The 15,854-nt window shown below is 39.2% G+C and overlaps 1 protein-coding gene across 1 annotated transcript; it reads right to left on the bottom strand.

Annotated features, from left to right (window-relative positions):
• Window positions 1–1,707: 1,707 nt before the first annotated feature.
• LOC143409642 (toll-like receptor 4) lies at window positions 1,708–14,355 on the bottom strand. Its single transcript, XM_076870067.2, has 3 exons — window positions 14,055–14,355; window positions 9,200–9,366; window positions 1,708–5,850 (listed from the first exon to the last, which is right to left on the bottom strand). The coding sequence occupies exons 1-3, from the start codon at window positions 14,145–14,147 to the stop codon at window positions 3,588–3,590; spliced, it is 2,523 nt and encodes an 840-aa protein (XP_076726182.1). The 5' UTR covers window positions 14,148–14,355; the 3' UTR covers window positions 1,708–3,587.
• Window positions 14,356–15,854: the final 1,499 nt, after the last annotated feature.

Below are 15,854 nucleotides of genomic sequence, written 5' to 3'. Positions count from 1 at the left end.
GCCTTCACACATCTATGCTTGGAATGAACAGGTGTCGCCTGTCTACAGTGTTTCAGGCATGGTTATCAATGGTGGGGAAGCCAGGCTAAGTAGACCTGCTCTCAGGGCTCCCAGGGAGTTTTATAGGGACTCTTATGAGTTCACATGTGACTCCCTAGGAACCTGCTGGTGATTTCTAGAAAGGGTATGGAGTCCAGAGGAAGCTGGATTCTGCCAACCTAAGAGTGGAAGAAATTCAGAAAGAAACTGCCTAATTATAGTTACAGTAATTCCTGTGTTCCCACAGGCTGCTACTAGAGAGAAAAACCACTCAGTGCTTCTCCCTGTCTCCTCTTTCTAAAACACCAGAAGAATATTTACTCAGAAGGATATTGTGTTGAACATATATTATTTTAAATTTTTGTAATAGTCTTTTAAAGTAGCATTCTTATCCTTATTTTACATTTAAATCAACTAGATTCTTGCAGACCCTGTGGTGCACACCTGTAATCCCAGCAGCTTGGAAGGCTGAGATAGGAGGATCACAAGTTCAAAAATAGCCTCAGTAAATTACCAATGCCCTAAGCAACTTGAGAAGACCCTGTCTCAAAACTTAAAATAAAAAAAAATTTAAAACAGGCTGGAAATATTGTTCAGTAGTTAAGCACCATTGGTTCAGCCCCGGATAATAAATAAATAAATTATTTATTAAATTAATTTAAATTAAATTTATTAAATAAATAATAAATAAATTCTCAAAGAAGTGAAGCCCAAGACATAAAGCTACTAAGTAGAGAAAAGTGAGTTTTGGCTTTCTCCAAAAGCCACACTATCCAAAATGCCAAAGGCTCTCTCTGGAGTTAGAAAATACTAGCTAAAATTCATTTTGTGTCTTTCCTTTCTCATTTTGTTCTTTTTTAAGAATCTCTACTTTTAATTGAGTAGCTGGATTGTTCATGTATACTTTGAAGTTGATGCAAGTCCTTTATGAAAGCAAATGTGTTACAGAATCACTTGGTTTATTGTATAAACATGCATATGTATTTGTTTAATGATTCATGGTTTTGGTTGAGAGCCCCTTGACAAGTGTCAACCACAAAGGGAAGTGCAAGGTTTCACTTCTAGTTTTGCCAGCTTTAGGCATGAAGCAATGGGGTGTAGTGGAAAGAGCTTCCCAGTGGGCAGAAGGCCCAGGTGTAGACCTTGACCCTGCTCACTCTGTGATCTACTGACAATGTATTTATTTCACTGAAATACAGGCTTCATATCAATTAAGTGAAGAGATTCATTCTTGATCTGCTATCTCAACTGGCTAATAGGAGATCATAATCATGTGAATATGTTCCAAGTTGTAGAGCATTACACAAATTTAAGACATTCTAATTAATATTAATTTCTCTCTATCCTATTTCTATTTTATGCACAGGAGTTAAATGACTGCAAAGAGTCTCTCCTGGGCCTGACTTTCTGATTTCTTTACTTTCTGTTTTTCCATATCAATTCTTTTCCTCCTTATTCATATCATGAACAATTTCCAGAAGTCCCGTCCCTTCTGAGACTGGCTGGTTTCACTCAGCATAAAGGCCTCCAGTTTTATCCATGTTGTCACACATGGCAGGATTCCCTTCTTTTTAAGGCTGAGAAATACTCCATTGCATGTATATAGCACCTTTGTCCATTTATCTAGCAATGGGCATTTGGGATGTTCCATAAGTTGGCTATTGTGAATATGGCTACAATAAATATGGGAAGAATCATGTTTTGTGATACTTGTTTCCATTCATTTGGATATACAACCAGAAGTTGGATTGCTGGATCATATCATAATTTTATTGTTGTTGTTGTTATTATTATTTGGAGGAAGCTCCATGCAGTTTTACATAATGTCTGCATCACTTATATTCCTACTGTATAGAAGGTCTCCAACTTCTCCTTGTCCTTGACAACACTTATATTTTACATATATATCTTTTACATATAGTAGCCATTATATATCACATGTGGAATGGCCATTCTAATAGGTTTAAAGTGGTATGTTCTCGTGGCTTGATTTGTTTTTCCCTAATGCTGTCCCCATTTCTCTTTCTTTGAATGTATCATTTCTAAGGAAGTGGGGTTAATGTGCTTTTCAGGGAAGTCCCCTTACTATGAGCCCTATTAATGGTAGGCACATTGTTTTCTAAATGATAACATCTACACTTTGCTAAATGTAGTCAGGAAGTGACACTCCACAGGAAGCAACAATGTGCAGTCCCTACCTTGAATCATTTCACAAGCAGTTCTGGCCAGGGGATAGTGCAGGGGAGAGAATTCCAGCCTCCTTCTCCCTGATGGTATGTTACATTCTATCAAGCTACATTCATCCAAAGAAGAAACTTGGGCTGCAACCCATTTCATTGAGTCACTCCAGTTGTATTGGACATGCTTTTAGAATCACCAAGAACAGGTGACCTACTGAGGTCATCCCACTTCTTTCGACATCTAACTCTAATTGCTCTTTGTGAGTCAAACAAGTCGGACTTTTCTCCCCCTATTAACAAAATATCCCTTTTGGTCAAATTATTTCAATGCTGCCTCTATGACAGCCATAACTTAGTGGTAATAACTTAAGAATGACATTCAGTGCCAAAGTGACAGAGTGTATTTTACATACTTGCTCTAAAAATAGTGGTTAAATATGGATAATTCCAGCACGTCTCTAACATTCTTATTTATGGTGTAGGTTTATAGACAAGACATGAAAAATGAGGACTGGATTTTTAAAAAAAATAAAAATATATCAGGAATTCTAACTTAATAAATAGTGCATGCTAAGGAATGACCAGGATGTTGATGAGTGTATATTAATCAGCCTTCCTTAGGAATTAGTTGCAAGACTAAGGAAAGTGACATAAAATGGAAGGGGAATCCTGAATCAGGATCAATCTGAGTCATCAAGTAGAGTGTAAGTTATGTTCAAAAGAAAAGGGAAGCCAAACACCATGGCGCACACATGTAATCCCAGCAGCTTGAGAAGCTGAGGTGGGAGGATCCCAAGTTCAAAGCCAGCCTCAGCAAAAGTGAGGCTCTAAGTGACTCAGTGAGACCCTGTCTCTAAATAAAATACAAAATAGGGCTGGGGATATGGTTCAGTGGCCAAGATCCCCTGAGTTCAACCCCTGGTACCAAAAAAAAGGGAAAAGTAAGCAAATATCCATTTCCCTTGAAACTACCAAAACTCTTTCAAGATAGTTAAGCATCATGTATGAATTGGCTTCCACTCAAAAGGAGCAGGAGAAGAACATCATTCCTATCTGTTCCCACTGGGATCCAGTCTTTCAGTTGTTATTTAATTTTGATGGGGAAGTAGTTGAATCAACTTTCCCAGACATGACTCCGGTTGAATTGGTTGAAATACACACCTGGAATTTCTGAATTTTAGCACAGTATTGATTTCCTCTGCACTGTGAGCTCCATGCAATTAGCAGTCCTATGTATCTCATGCACCACCGATTCACTTGCCCATAGACAAATGACTGACAGGCTGTAACATTTAATGTGTGTCCGTTCACAAGGGTTTGATCCCACTAGGCAAGTCATGCTTCAGGGTTTTGTTTTGTTTTTCCTACTCATATACATGTTGTGGCTTCCTGCTGGTTGTTTCCTGCCTCTGCTGTTGCTTCTGGACTCCATAGCTTTCCATCCATCAGGGCTTTTCTGAGTCTTCTCCAGAAGATGTGGCACCCCAGGACGCTGTCCTCCCATTCCAGGTAAGTGTTCCTGCTGAGTAGGCGGTACAACTCCACCTGCTGCCGGAGCAGGGACTTCTCCACCTTCTGCAGGACGATGAAAATGATGCCAGCATGGCTGCTCAGGAACTGCCAGGTCTGAGCAATCTCATATTCAAAGATACACCAGCGGCTCTGGATGAAGTGCTGAGAGACCACCACTATGACCTTCCGGCTTTTATGGAAACCTTCCTGGATGATGTTGGCTGCAATAGCCACACCAGGAATAAAGTCTCTGTAGTGGAGGCAGAGCTGAAAGGGGGGTACCCCTTCTTCTAAATTCTTTACCAATTCATTCCTCACCCAATCCTCATCCTGGCTTGAGTAGATCACAAAAGCATCATAGGTGCTTTCGCCTCTGCCATACTTTTTGCAACCAGCAAAAAGCATCAAGTGAAAATAGAACTTGTAGACCAGAAACACTATCACAGATACCACCAGCACACTCAATACAGACACGCTGATAATGGCCTTCTTTATTTGACAGGTGTCATTCTTAAAACTCAGCGCAGGCATGCCCTGTAGATCTGAAGGAGTTGCACACACCAGTTTTTCAACCTCCACCAAGGATCTCCTCTGGTCCTTTATCCACTGCAGGAAATGCTGGTGTTCACAAGTACAAGCAAGTACGTTCTGAGTAAGATTTATGGTTAGATTACTTGGAAAATGCTGTAGTTCTTGCCCTCTGGAAGATTTTATGCTATTAAAACTGCAGTCCAGAACCTCGAGGGAGTAGAGAGGTTTATAAGCAAGTTCATCCAACAAAAACAGGTTGTTGTGACTCATATTTAGGAACTTAAGTTCAGGGAGAGTGTCAAAGGCTTTCTCAGACACCCGTTCCAGTTGACATTTGGAAAGATCCAGATAAGTCAAGTTTCTCATGATTGTGAAGATATCTGGAAGGAGGTTGTCCTCAAAAGAATTGCCGGCCATTTTTAAGATCTGGAGACTGACCAAGCCATTGAAGATGCCATGGAAGGCCACCTGGATTTTAGTGTAAGAAATATCAAGGTAGTGGAGTTTGCTGAGCGACAAGAATACCGAAAACTCGTTGATCTTTTTCAAAGTGGAATACTGAAAATGCAGATATTCTAGTTGTTCTAAACCCATGAAGTTTACAGTCATTGTAATAACCCCATTGAAGCTCAGATCTAAGTACTTCAGACTGGTTGTTCCAAAGTGATAATGAGAACAGCAACTCTTAAAGCTCATGTTGTTTCTACTGAGATCTAGATGCTCAAGTCTTGGCGCTTCAAGTTCTCCAAAATTGTCTAAATCTTTGTTGGCAATGCAAGTAAATCTTTTGAGAGATGGGAGCACTATCTTAGGAAATTGTTTAAATTGACACTTTACCAGTTCTAAAGATTGCCAGTTGAAGCCTGTAGAAATTTCTTCTACCCTATTCAAAATCAGGCTTACCAGAGACATTGCAGAAACATTTGCCAAACAACTCAGTAAGTCAGTAACATCTCTTGCCAAATTATCTATATATGCTAACCAGAATTCCTCAATGGTCAAATTGCATAGTTCTTCCAGGACAGATTTATCAACCATTTCCACATTTCTTTCATTTTTAAATTCTCCCAGAACCAAGCGATGAACTTCTAAACCAGCCAGACCTTGAATACATGTTTTCATTACATTTTTACTATGAAAATTGCTTCTCAAAATCAGTTCATGGAGCCTAATTTTTTTAAAGGCACCGGGTTGGATGAAATCTATTGGGTTCAGAGACAGGTCTAAAGAGAGATTGAGTAAGGGCATTTTGTGTAGAGCCTCCAAGTCCATATTGAAAATATTTTGAATCTTGTTACTGGAGAGGTCCAAGTGCTTCAGGTTTGGCAGGTTAGAAAAATATTCAGGTAACTTGAAGGAATGAATAAGATTGTGAGCCACATTAAGCTTCTCCAAGTTTGTGAGATATTCAATAGGGAAATTTCCTAGAGAGGCCAATTTTGTCTCCACAGCCACCAGTGTCCTTAAACTTGATAGTCCATGAAAGGCTCCTGCACCTAAACTCTGGATAGGATTTCCTGTCAATATCAAGGTAGAAAGGTTGTATAAGCCCTCAGATGCATCATCTTCAATAGTCTGAATTTCACACCTACACAGGGAAAAGAGACAGTTTATGTAATATTTCTGCTGAATTCAAATTAAAAATAGAATAACAATCTCAGTCACCCAGTGCTTCCTCCAGATGTGATGGACATCGTATGATTTGGCAGAGGCACAGGCACGAAGCAGGGCCCATCATGATGGTACAAGCACCCAAGAAGGTCCACAGATTCAGTATTTTCACATTGACTACAATTGTGAGCCCTTATTATTACTCTAAGCACACATGCTGAGAAGAGACAGCAAATCCTTCAGAAGAAAATCAATGAAAGATCAATAATTGAGGCACATGAAGATGGTGCACTTGATAGAGTATGTCATAATCACCTTAGATCAGGTTTGGCCATTTCTTGCTGCACATGATTGTAATTATACATTTGATTGGTAGAGAGGATAGGAGTAGTTTTTAGTTGTTAGTCATGATAAATGAATGGTGAATGTCAATTTCAAAATTATAAATAATCACACCCAAGTGTCATGGTATCTTTAATGTTTATGAAAAGTTCTGCGCATATGACAGCAAGATATTTGAAAGTTTCCATCATCCCAGGTGAATATTAATAACAGGAGTTTGGGGTGGTTTTGTGGAAGGAAAGGAGAACCCACATCAAGGAACTGACCTAGACTAGAGGAATAAAAGCAGGCTCTTCTAAGAATATGTAAACTGAAATTTGACTGCTAAATAAGAGTTAATAGGAAAAAATATGGTGATGTGCACAGCAGATTCAAAAATCCCAAGATTTGATACATAGAAGGTCTATGAAAAATAGTCTGTAGCTGCAATGCAGAGAAGGTAAGGTAAAATGGAGTTGTGAAGAAAGGGGGGTTTCCAGATAAGGCAGGAGCTTATGAGTCAGGTAAAACATTTTGAATTTCATCCTGAAAGAGATGGAAGCCATGCTACCTAGAATCTTCATCCAGATATCCCAGAGCCAGAGCTTCCGTGCAGCCCCAAACCAGAAAGCATGTGAGCCACCCCTGCTAGCCATGTAGGTGTCTGCCAGTCACAGCTAATAGGCAAGTCCTCTCCTGAGTTACATTTACAGTGTCCCCACCTGCCCTATGCCCTCAGGTGGTTCGTAAGTCATAAAAACATTTTAGTCCCAACTTTTGTTATTTACTGGTAAATGCATAGAGAGTGGTCAAAAGAACCAGGAAGAGAAGTCAAGACAGTGGAATTTTGGTGCCCCTGTCGCCCTCCTTGACTGCAGGAGCTTGAGAACTAATCGCACTTCTAATTGAGGCATCTAAACTTGATTATTTCCCATGTTTCTTCTTGCAGTTGTATGATTTCGTGATTCATAGTCTTATGTATATGGTGATGTATATATCAGGCAAGAGTGAAAGGTCCCTATCTCACTCCACATGGCTAACTGCTTTGCACAGGTAATGTTTAGAGGGAAAGAACACTTGGATGGAAGTGATGTGAACCTGAATTTCTGTTATGTTGAAACAAGCCATGTGAATGCAAGTAAGTCACATAAACCCTTCAAACCTCAGTTCCCTCATCTATAAAAGAAGGAAATACATGTATATTTTGTTAGAAGATAATTTGATTTACTAGATGTAAGCATTGTATAAACAAGCAATGACACCTGTTTTCTATTGTCTGTCCTTCTGTCCATTCAGAATTTCCAAAAGACTGACCAGAGAGGAAGCTGGCCCCTTTCTAAGCACATGTCTAAGTCTTCTGAGGAAAGTTCCTTGGGTGTGTGTTGGATCAAAGATGAATCACATGGGACATTTTTTGATGAAAAACTACTTCTTGTTTTCAAAAAAAGGAGGAGCTTGGTAGGTCTACTTCCAAACAAAATTCTCATTTGGAAAACCAAAAGGTAGTATCTAATGAGATGATGTGATGATGATATCTTATACTTTAAAAATACACTATAAGGCTTTAAAACAGCATGCTGATCCTCATTACTACAGGTAGCCCTGAAGGGTAAGCTTCAGCATTTCCATTTAATGAACATGAAAGCTGAAAGTCAGAATGATGAAGTGACATGCCTCAGGTCACATGGTTGTATATGTGGAGGAGGACATGACCCAGGTCTTCCTACACCCATGAGGGCTCAACTCTCTATGCCACTGTCTTTAAAATACTCCATTCCTCCTCTGTCTGGCTCTCCCAATGCCTAAGTGAGAGGATAAAACCACAACAAGTTTCTCTCTTTTCTATGGAAGTATCTTCCTGGAAGGGGATTTCTCATTTCATGACCTCAGTCTTTCTCAGGAACTTAGATAATAATTTAAACATAAAATTTTTGTTTTTATACAGATCATAGAGAATATAGTACTTTATCAATTTCAAATTGTGAATGAGTTCCCTGATGATGAGAACGCTTCCAAAAACCAATTACCTGGTATAAAAAAAAAAAAAGAATAACAACTTCACTTTTCCCCCCAAAATGGTATACTTTTGTGCTTCAGAGAAGGAAATCTTGGTCACCATTTCTCCATCTACAGAAAATGTTTTTGTTTGTCCTTCACAACTTTCTCCTGAGTTACTTGTTTCTTGCTAATCCCCCACCCTGCACCCTACTTTCAATATCTCTGAAATTATCTGAATCCCATTCGGTTCATAAAATGTCTCTTGACTGCCCACCACAGAGAAGCCCCTGTTCTGAGCAACTCCATTTGCTACCCATATTTGCATTTAATTTATTACCTGTTGTCATAGTTCATTATCCTTATCTCAGTTTCAAAATCAAAAAGAGTCAGAATTAGAATTTATTCAATGTCTATTAAACACTCAGCAACTTGACTAGAACATCAACAGATTCGTTCTTTTAAGAGGGATGTGCTCTATTTACTAATGGGCTGTATGTTATATATTGACCAACAGTTGTTTCCTAGCAGGAGGTAGGACATAGGAGGGTAGGTCAAAATAAAAGTGCCGATGAAAGAGTTTGAGTTATTTTCTCTCCTGACTTAGAAAAAAAAATATGAAGGTAGAACTAACTGTCCTTCTCCTACATTCATATATAAATACATGACCAGTGAAACTCCACATCATGCAAGAATAGGATCATAATTAGAATGAGTTATACTCCATGTATGTATAATGTGTCAAAATACACTCTACTCCCCTGTGTATATCTTAAAAGAATATATAAAACAACAACAAGGTGGAAAAATGGTTTCATAAAAGTGCCCATTTCACAGATGAGGAAACAGAGACCTGAAAAATGGAGGTGGCTTGTCCAAGCTTCCACAGTGAAACACCTGTTGAAAGAATGAATAAGTGAGTAAAGGCAAGACTTCACCAACCAGGCTTCCTGGTTCAAGACTGAAGTGATCACCTCAACTTCAACAGTATGGAATATCTTATTCATTACCTGGATAAATCCAGCACCTCCAGTTCTGGGAAACTGGAGAAGCTGTGACTTTCTATGCTCTTCAAGGGGTTGAAACTCAGGTCCAGATTCTTGACTGAGGAAGGGATGCTGTTGGGGATTTTGGAGAGATTCAGCTCCATGCATTGGTACGTAACATTAGGCTCCACCTGCAAGATCACACATTAGATGCAGTGTCTTACTAAATGCACTCCAAACTGCCCTATCCTACAAGCAGAAGATTCAGACAGATTTCTTCTATTCATCTATCCATTCATTCACTCACACTCATTCATTTATCCACTCGTTTCATACTTATGTCTTCCTCTAGGTCATGAAGAGTTCCTCCTATGTACTCAGTGTTCTAGCCTCTTTTTCAACAGTGACAGCTTTAAGTGAGAAGCAGTGTAATCAGTGGACAAGGGCTCTGAGGTCCAAAAGCTCTAGGTTTCATACCACTCTACCATGTGATTTGAGGTGAGGTTTTTTAAAAAAATGGTAGATCTCACTTATCATTTAAAATTCAGGTATTAAAATACCTTGTATCATTCTAACTATGACCTCCATTGTGTACAGCTGTAAGGATACTGCCAATCAAGATGTCTAGATGAAGCCAGGCTTGATAGTGCATGCCTATAATCCCAGTGGCTCAGGAAGCTGAGGCAGGAGGATCCAAGTTCAAAGCCAACCTCAGCAAAAGCCAGGCACTAAGCAATTCAGTGAGACCCTGTCTCTAAATAAAATGCAAAATAGGGCTGATAATGTGGTTCAGTGAGTTTAATCCCCTGTACCACAAAAAAAAAGATGTGCAGAGGTCCTCTATCACCAGGTTTTTGACAATGGTATTCTCTCCGTTGGTTCTTTGATAGTTAGCAAAATGATGCAGAAATGAGGGGGGGGATGAGTCTATTAAATAAGGTCAGGTGCTTTTTCCAATTTTGATTCTTGAGCTGGTTTCTATTCTACTTTTCCACATTCTTGTAAGTCTTATTCTCTAACCACCCATCTAATTTCAGAATTCTCTGATTTTCTCCAGCAAAATTCTCTGCTTAAGCCAGCCAGCTCTGGTGTTCTGTTTTTAAAACCAGTAGAATCTGTTCAAAGGATTAAATAAGATAAAGTATTTAGAGAGCTTTTCTAAAAGCCTACTACAATGTAATTGATCAATAAACATTAGCATTAATTATTATTAGTTATCATTATTCCTTTACTGTAAGTCACCATTCTCCTTATATGTTATATACTTGAACTCGATCATCTAAGCAAACTTTTAAAGATGAAAAAAACAGAAATTGAAACAGATGAAATGATGTGTGTACAGTGACAGAATTTATACAAGCAGAGCCTCACTTCATTCATGTCTGCTTAAATTTTTTATGCACTTTGATATATATATGTATACATATACACATATGTATATATATTTGAATATAATTTCTCATTTTTCTGAGTGTATATTTATAGAGTCATATTGGTCATGCAGTCACATATATATATAAAGTAAAAATGTCTGTTTCATTCTATTATCATTCCTATCCCCACATCCTCTTCCCTCCCCTCCCTTCATTTTCCTGTACCTAATCTAAGGTAACTCTGTTCTTCTCTAGTGTGACCCCTGATTGTGAATTAGCATCTGCAAATTAGAGAAAACATTTAGCCTTTGTTTTTTTGTGATTGGCTTGTTTTATTAGCATAATATTCTGTAACTCCTTGCATTTACCGGCAAATGCCATAATTTTGTTCTTCTTTAAAGCTGAGTAATATTTCATTGGTTAAAAAATATATATATATATATATATATATATATATATATATATATATATATATATATATATCTCACATTTTCTTTATCCATTCATCTATTGAAGGACACCTAGTTTGTATCCAGAGTTTAGATATTGTTAATTGAGCTGCTATAAACATTGATGTGGCTGCATCACTGTACGATGCTGATTTTAAGTTTTTTTAGGTATAAACTGAGGAATGGGATAGCTGGATCAAATGGTGGTTCCAATCCGAGTTGTCTGAGGACTCTCCACACTGCTTTCCATAGTGGTTGTACCAATTTGCAGTCACACCAGCAATGTATGACTGGACCTTTTTTTTACCATATCCTTGCCCATATCTACAGTTTCCTGTATCCTTAATGATTGCCATTCTGACTGGAGTAAGATGAAATCTTAGTCTAGTTTTGATTTGCATTTCTCTAATGATGATGAACACTTTTTCATATGTCTGCCTAAATTTTACCCAGCACAAGAGCCTTGAAGATACCCTCTACCAGAGGACTAGGCTAGGAATTCTCCCCTCACCCTTTTTTATTTTGCTTCCAGTTTGCAACATCAGTGAATATCATCTTTCCTGTGCAACTGTTCACTAAATGTTGTTCATTTTCTGTGCTAGACTGTAAGCTTTGATGGTTTTGCTTGCTCCTTGGTCTCCAGATCTCAGAATGGCGTCTGGCAAATGATTGAAGCTCCATACGGATTTGTTGAAAAAGAATATGGAAAATATTGAATGAAGGTTGGCTTAACAACCAAAGGACAGGCATTTTCTGCTGAGAACTGCGGGCAATGCAGAGACAAACATGGCATAGTTCTAGACTTTAATGAACTCACAGTGTAGAGGAACTGTTGAGAAAGGAGTAAAATTAACACTGTTTCCAGAGCCATGAAAAAGGCTCTGAAATATGTGCTCTGGTTCAGAGAAAGTGAGATCAATTCTGGACCCAGAGAAGTCTTTCTAGAATGGATCTTGAAAAATTAGGAAGGTTTGGATATGTGAAAGGACAAGAAGGACATTTCATAAGGACAGAACAGGTTGAGCAAGGAAGGGTGGAGATTAGCTGACAAGGGGCAGGCATGGTGAGGCCTAGACCATAAAGAAGCCATGGCTGGATCAGGAGGACTTGAAACTTTGTTCTGTAGCAATTCTTTCAACAGTTTAACACATATAAACTGAGGAGCTACTGTGTGCTAGGCACTGGCAGTAAATAAAATAAATAAATAAAATCAGTAGTGATTCTACCTTCTAACCAATTCCATTCCAAAGAGAAAGACAAAGAGCAAATTAACAGAAAATATATACTGATGCGCTCTAGAAAAAGAAAAATAGGGCAGTGTAAAATGGAGTAAAGACAAAGAGGAAATGTGGACATCTCCATGGGGCCATCAGGAAAGATCATGCTGAGGAGGAAGTACTTAAGCTGAAGCCTGAATGAATTAATGAATCAAGAAGTGACAGAGATACAGTTCCAATATGGCAGCCCTGGGGAATGGGAAATGTGGACAGTATAAATTGCAATGTGTGGTAAATGTGAGATGTGTATTAAATTTCAAAGTTATTGTACTAAAGAAGGAATGTAAGATAGTCTTTTAATAGTTAAGTCTATGGTACATTTTGAAGAGATATTTTGAATATGTTAGGTTAAATTAAAATATCATCAAACTGAAATTTACTATTTTTTTTTTGCTTTTTTCATTGGCTTCTAGAAAATTTTAAAACCCATATATGACTTGCATGATTTTGCCATTGGACAGCACGGATCTCAGGGAAAATGATTCCAGGAGACAAAAGAATACAAAGGTTTGGAGGTAAGAAACTGCCCTAATAGCAATGGATTGTTATTGAAGAGTTTTGAGGAGAGTAATTTGTCATATCCAATCCTCCAGAACAACAGTAATAATAAACCACAAACAAAAGTGTGCAGAATGGATGAAAGAAAGGAGCATAAGAAATCAGGAGACTATTCACCACCCAAGAGTAGAGGCCAAGGGAGAGGAGGACTGGCATTAAGTTTTCACTGGGACATGAGAAGGGAGAGTCAGGCTTTAGGGGCTGCCAGAATATGGTACATAGGGTGGTTGGGCTTTTATCCCAGGGGGACCCTAATTGTAGGCTCCATCCTCATTAACCTAACATCAGGAGGTACACCAGAGGACCATACTGGGTGAACAGTGGGCAGGAAATTGAGACAAGGGAGGACATGAGATAGCAAGTTAGTCTTTGTTGCATATTAAAGTAAACCACTTTTCCCACTTTCTCAAACTTAGGGCTCCACCTGGATACACTGCTCCTCTTCTGACCCAGCCTCACCCTAAATCATTCTCTTGGTTTTCAGTTTAGCTGAGAGCTTCTAAATCCTCAATGTAGTTCTTACAGGGGGAAAAGGGGGATAAATAGAGATTACTCACCAATTGGTAGGGATTTCATGAAGAAAGAAATCATTGCAATAGCTGACAGATTACATCATTCCCTCTTTTTCTCTCTTTATTTCTTCATATGCCTCCCCACCCTCACACACACTCTCTTTCATTTTTTCCATTCTCTGGAATGAACTGTATGCAAAAATCTGAAACCCACTTAAAAGAATTCTTTCTCTTAAGAAGAAAAGAAAAAAAAAAACACAAACAAAAACACTTTCCTCCTGAGATTGAAAAGGACAGAACAACTGCTTGAAGCTGAGTGTGCAAACCAGCAGCAGAAAGGCAGGAGACCAAATCAGCCCCCAAACTCTTAATGAAGAATTACTACAAGTTGAGTCTCAAGAGAGTTTAGTAACTTCTTCAAGGTCACACAGCCAGGAGGTCACAAAACGTTGAGTTTCAGGCAGTCTTACTAACCTAAAGTTCCTATAGTACTCAAAAGTCCTAAATGGGACAAGACACCATTGGTAGCCTGTTCGTGCCCTGCTAACCAGGAGTCACTTGGTCCCTGTAGCTTTTCAAGTCTTTAGTTAATTTAACAGTGTTTTGCTAAATAAACCAACCAGAACACACAGCAGGACGTTCCAGGCAGGAAACCAGTTTTTAGTAGCAAAGGAAAGATACCAGAAGATGAGCTGACCCCAACCACGTACCTCCACGCAGGGCTCCCAGCTCTCGGGTCTCAGGCAGGAGAGAAAGGCCATGCCTGGGATCAGAGTCCCAGCCAGGCTCCAGGGAGGTATCATCCTGGCATTTTCTGAGACCAGCAGTGGCCCTGTGAAAACATGATGAGCTATCACTGCAGGACACACAGGGCAGAGTCTCCGTGGCACTGGCGTCTTCTCTTCCTGGTCGGTGCCCCGAGGCTACTGCTGTGTTTAAAGCGGTAAGGGGTGAGAGGAAGTGAGAGTGGCAACCTTAGCATTCTGGGCTTCAGTTTTTCCTAGTACTTAGCTCCCCTGCCCCAAGGAAGGGAAGTTAGAAGCAAATGAAGAAGCCTTGCAGACCTGAGGCTACAGGAACAGCAAGAGGAAGCTGGCTCTTATCCCAGAAAGTCATCTGACCTCCAGACTTGGTGAACTTAGGAAAATAAACAGACATTGTTCAAATACTTGGCATAACTACCTAGTATTGCAGGGGTTTTCCAGTTTTGTTTTAGTCGTGGAAACTTCCTGCTCATACTAGCAATCTACCACGTAGTTAAGTCGGTTGAACTACAGAAATTAATTTTCTTATACTTCTGGAGGCTAAAAAGCCAAGATCAAGACATCAGCAGGTACGTCTGTGATCTCCTCTTCCTTAAAAGACACCACTGGTACTGTTGCTTAATAATAATAACAAATGCTCATATTGATGAAAGTTACAAAATAAAGTGGTGTGATGATAGTTAAATGACACTAACAAACAAGCCTTCATTTTTCTGGTCTTTAGAATGAAGATAATCACATTTGTCTCGTCTGATTGAATTACGTTACCTTATCAACAATGCCTAGTCTAGTGGGTGGCTTATCATTCTGTTCAATAAGTGACAGCTATGATAATTGAACATATGGGTAAAGGAGGCTCATCATCTTACCCAGAGATAGGTCATGGGATTGAATGAGCTGACATGGGTACAGATTTTTGGACACTCTGTAAAGAGGCAAGTATAATATAAGTCTCTGTTGAATAAAACATTTTAAATTTGGGTCTTACCCTAATAGCATCTTGGATAGTTTCATCAAGAGATCCTGAAAGCACCTCAGATCCAGAATGTATCAAATCAGGCTGCACCAGAGTAACAGTAGAGCCTCTTGTAGATACTTTAGCACCTGTAAAACTAAGCCCCAAATGGTCCCGCTGTAGAAACTTTACTGGAAGGATGAGTTGAGCCTATTTATGCACAGATGGAAGCCACTTTGATTTGACGCCTCCAAGTTCCTCGTTCCTCACACTAGACATGTAAACACTAATTTCCCATATTTTGTAGCAATGTTCCTCCACATATGATTGGGCTACAACCTGAAAAACCCATCATAAATTGAAACTATGCTAAGTCCAAAATGCTATTTTTATAAACCCAATCCACAAACACCACAGCTCAGCTGGACAGGGCACTGCAGAGCCTGAGTTCTTGGCCCTCCTGACTGAATAGTTGTATCAGAGCTGAAGCTTCCTGCCACCATTCAGTGTAACAAGAGTTCATATTGCTAACCTGTGACAGGATCAAAATTCAACACCCCAAGTTTCTACAGAGTGTGTGTTGCTTAGCACAACTGCCAAGTAAAAAAAATTCCAAAATTGAGGGACAAAATGTATCCTTGATGTGCTGGTATTGGGTCACCACTGATTGGAAAGAGACTGCCCCTCCCAGAGCTAGTTAGCTGGGAGAAATAATAAATGACTCACCCTGGAGCACAATTTTCATGTGCAAATTTTCCAATCCAGGGCCTACTCTGAGCCACTCCTCTATC

The sequence above is a fragment of the Callospermophilus lateralis genome, chromosome 11 (genome assembly GCF_048772815.1).
Source record: "Callospermophilus lateralis isolate mCalLat2 chromosome 11, mCalLat2.hap1, whole genome shotgun sequence".
Classification (NCBI taxonomy): domain Eukaryota; kingdom Metazoa; phylum Chordata; class Mammalia; order Rodentia; family Sciuridae; genus Callospermophilus; species Callospermophilus lateralis.
The sequence above is the reverse complement of the archived record's forward strand: the minus strand, read 5'-3'. Positions and strand labels throughout refer to the sequence as shown.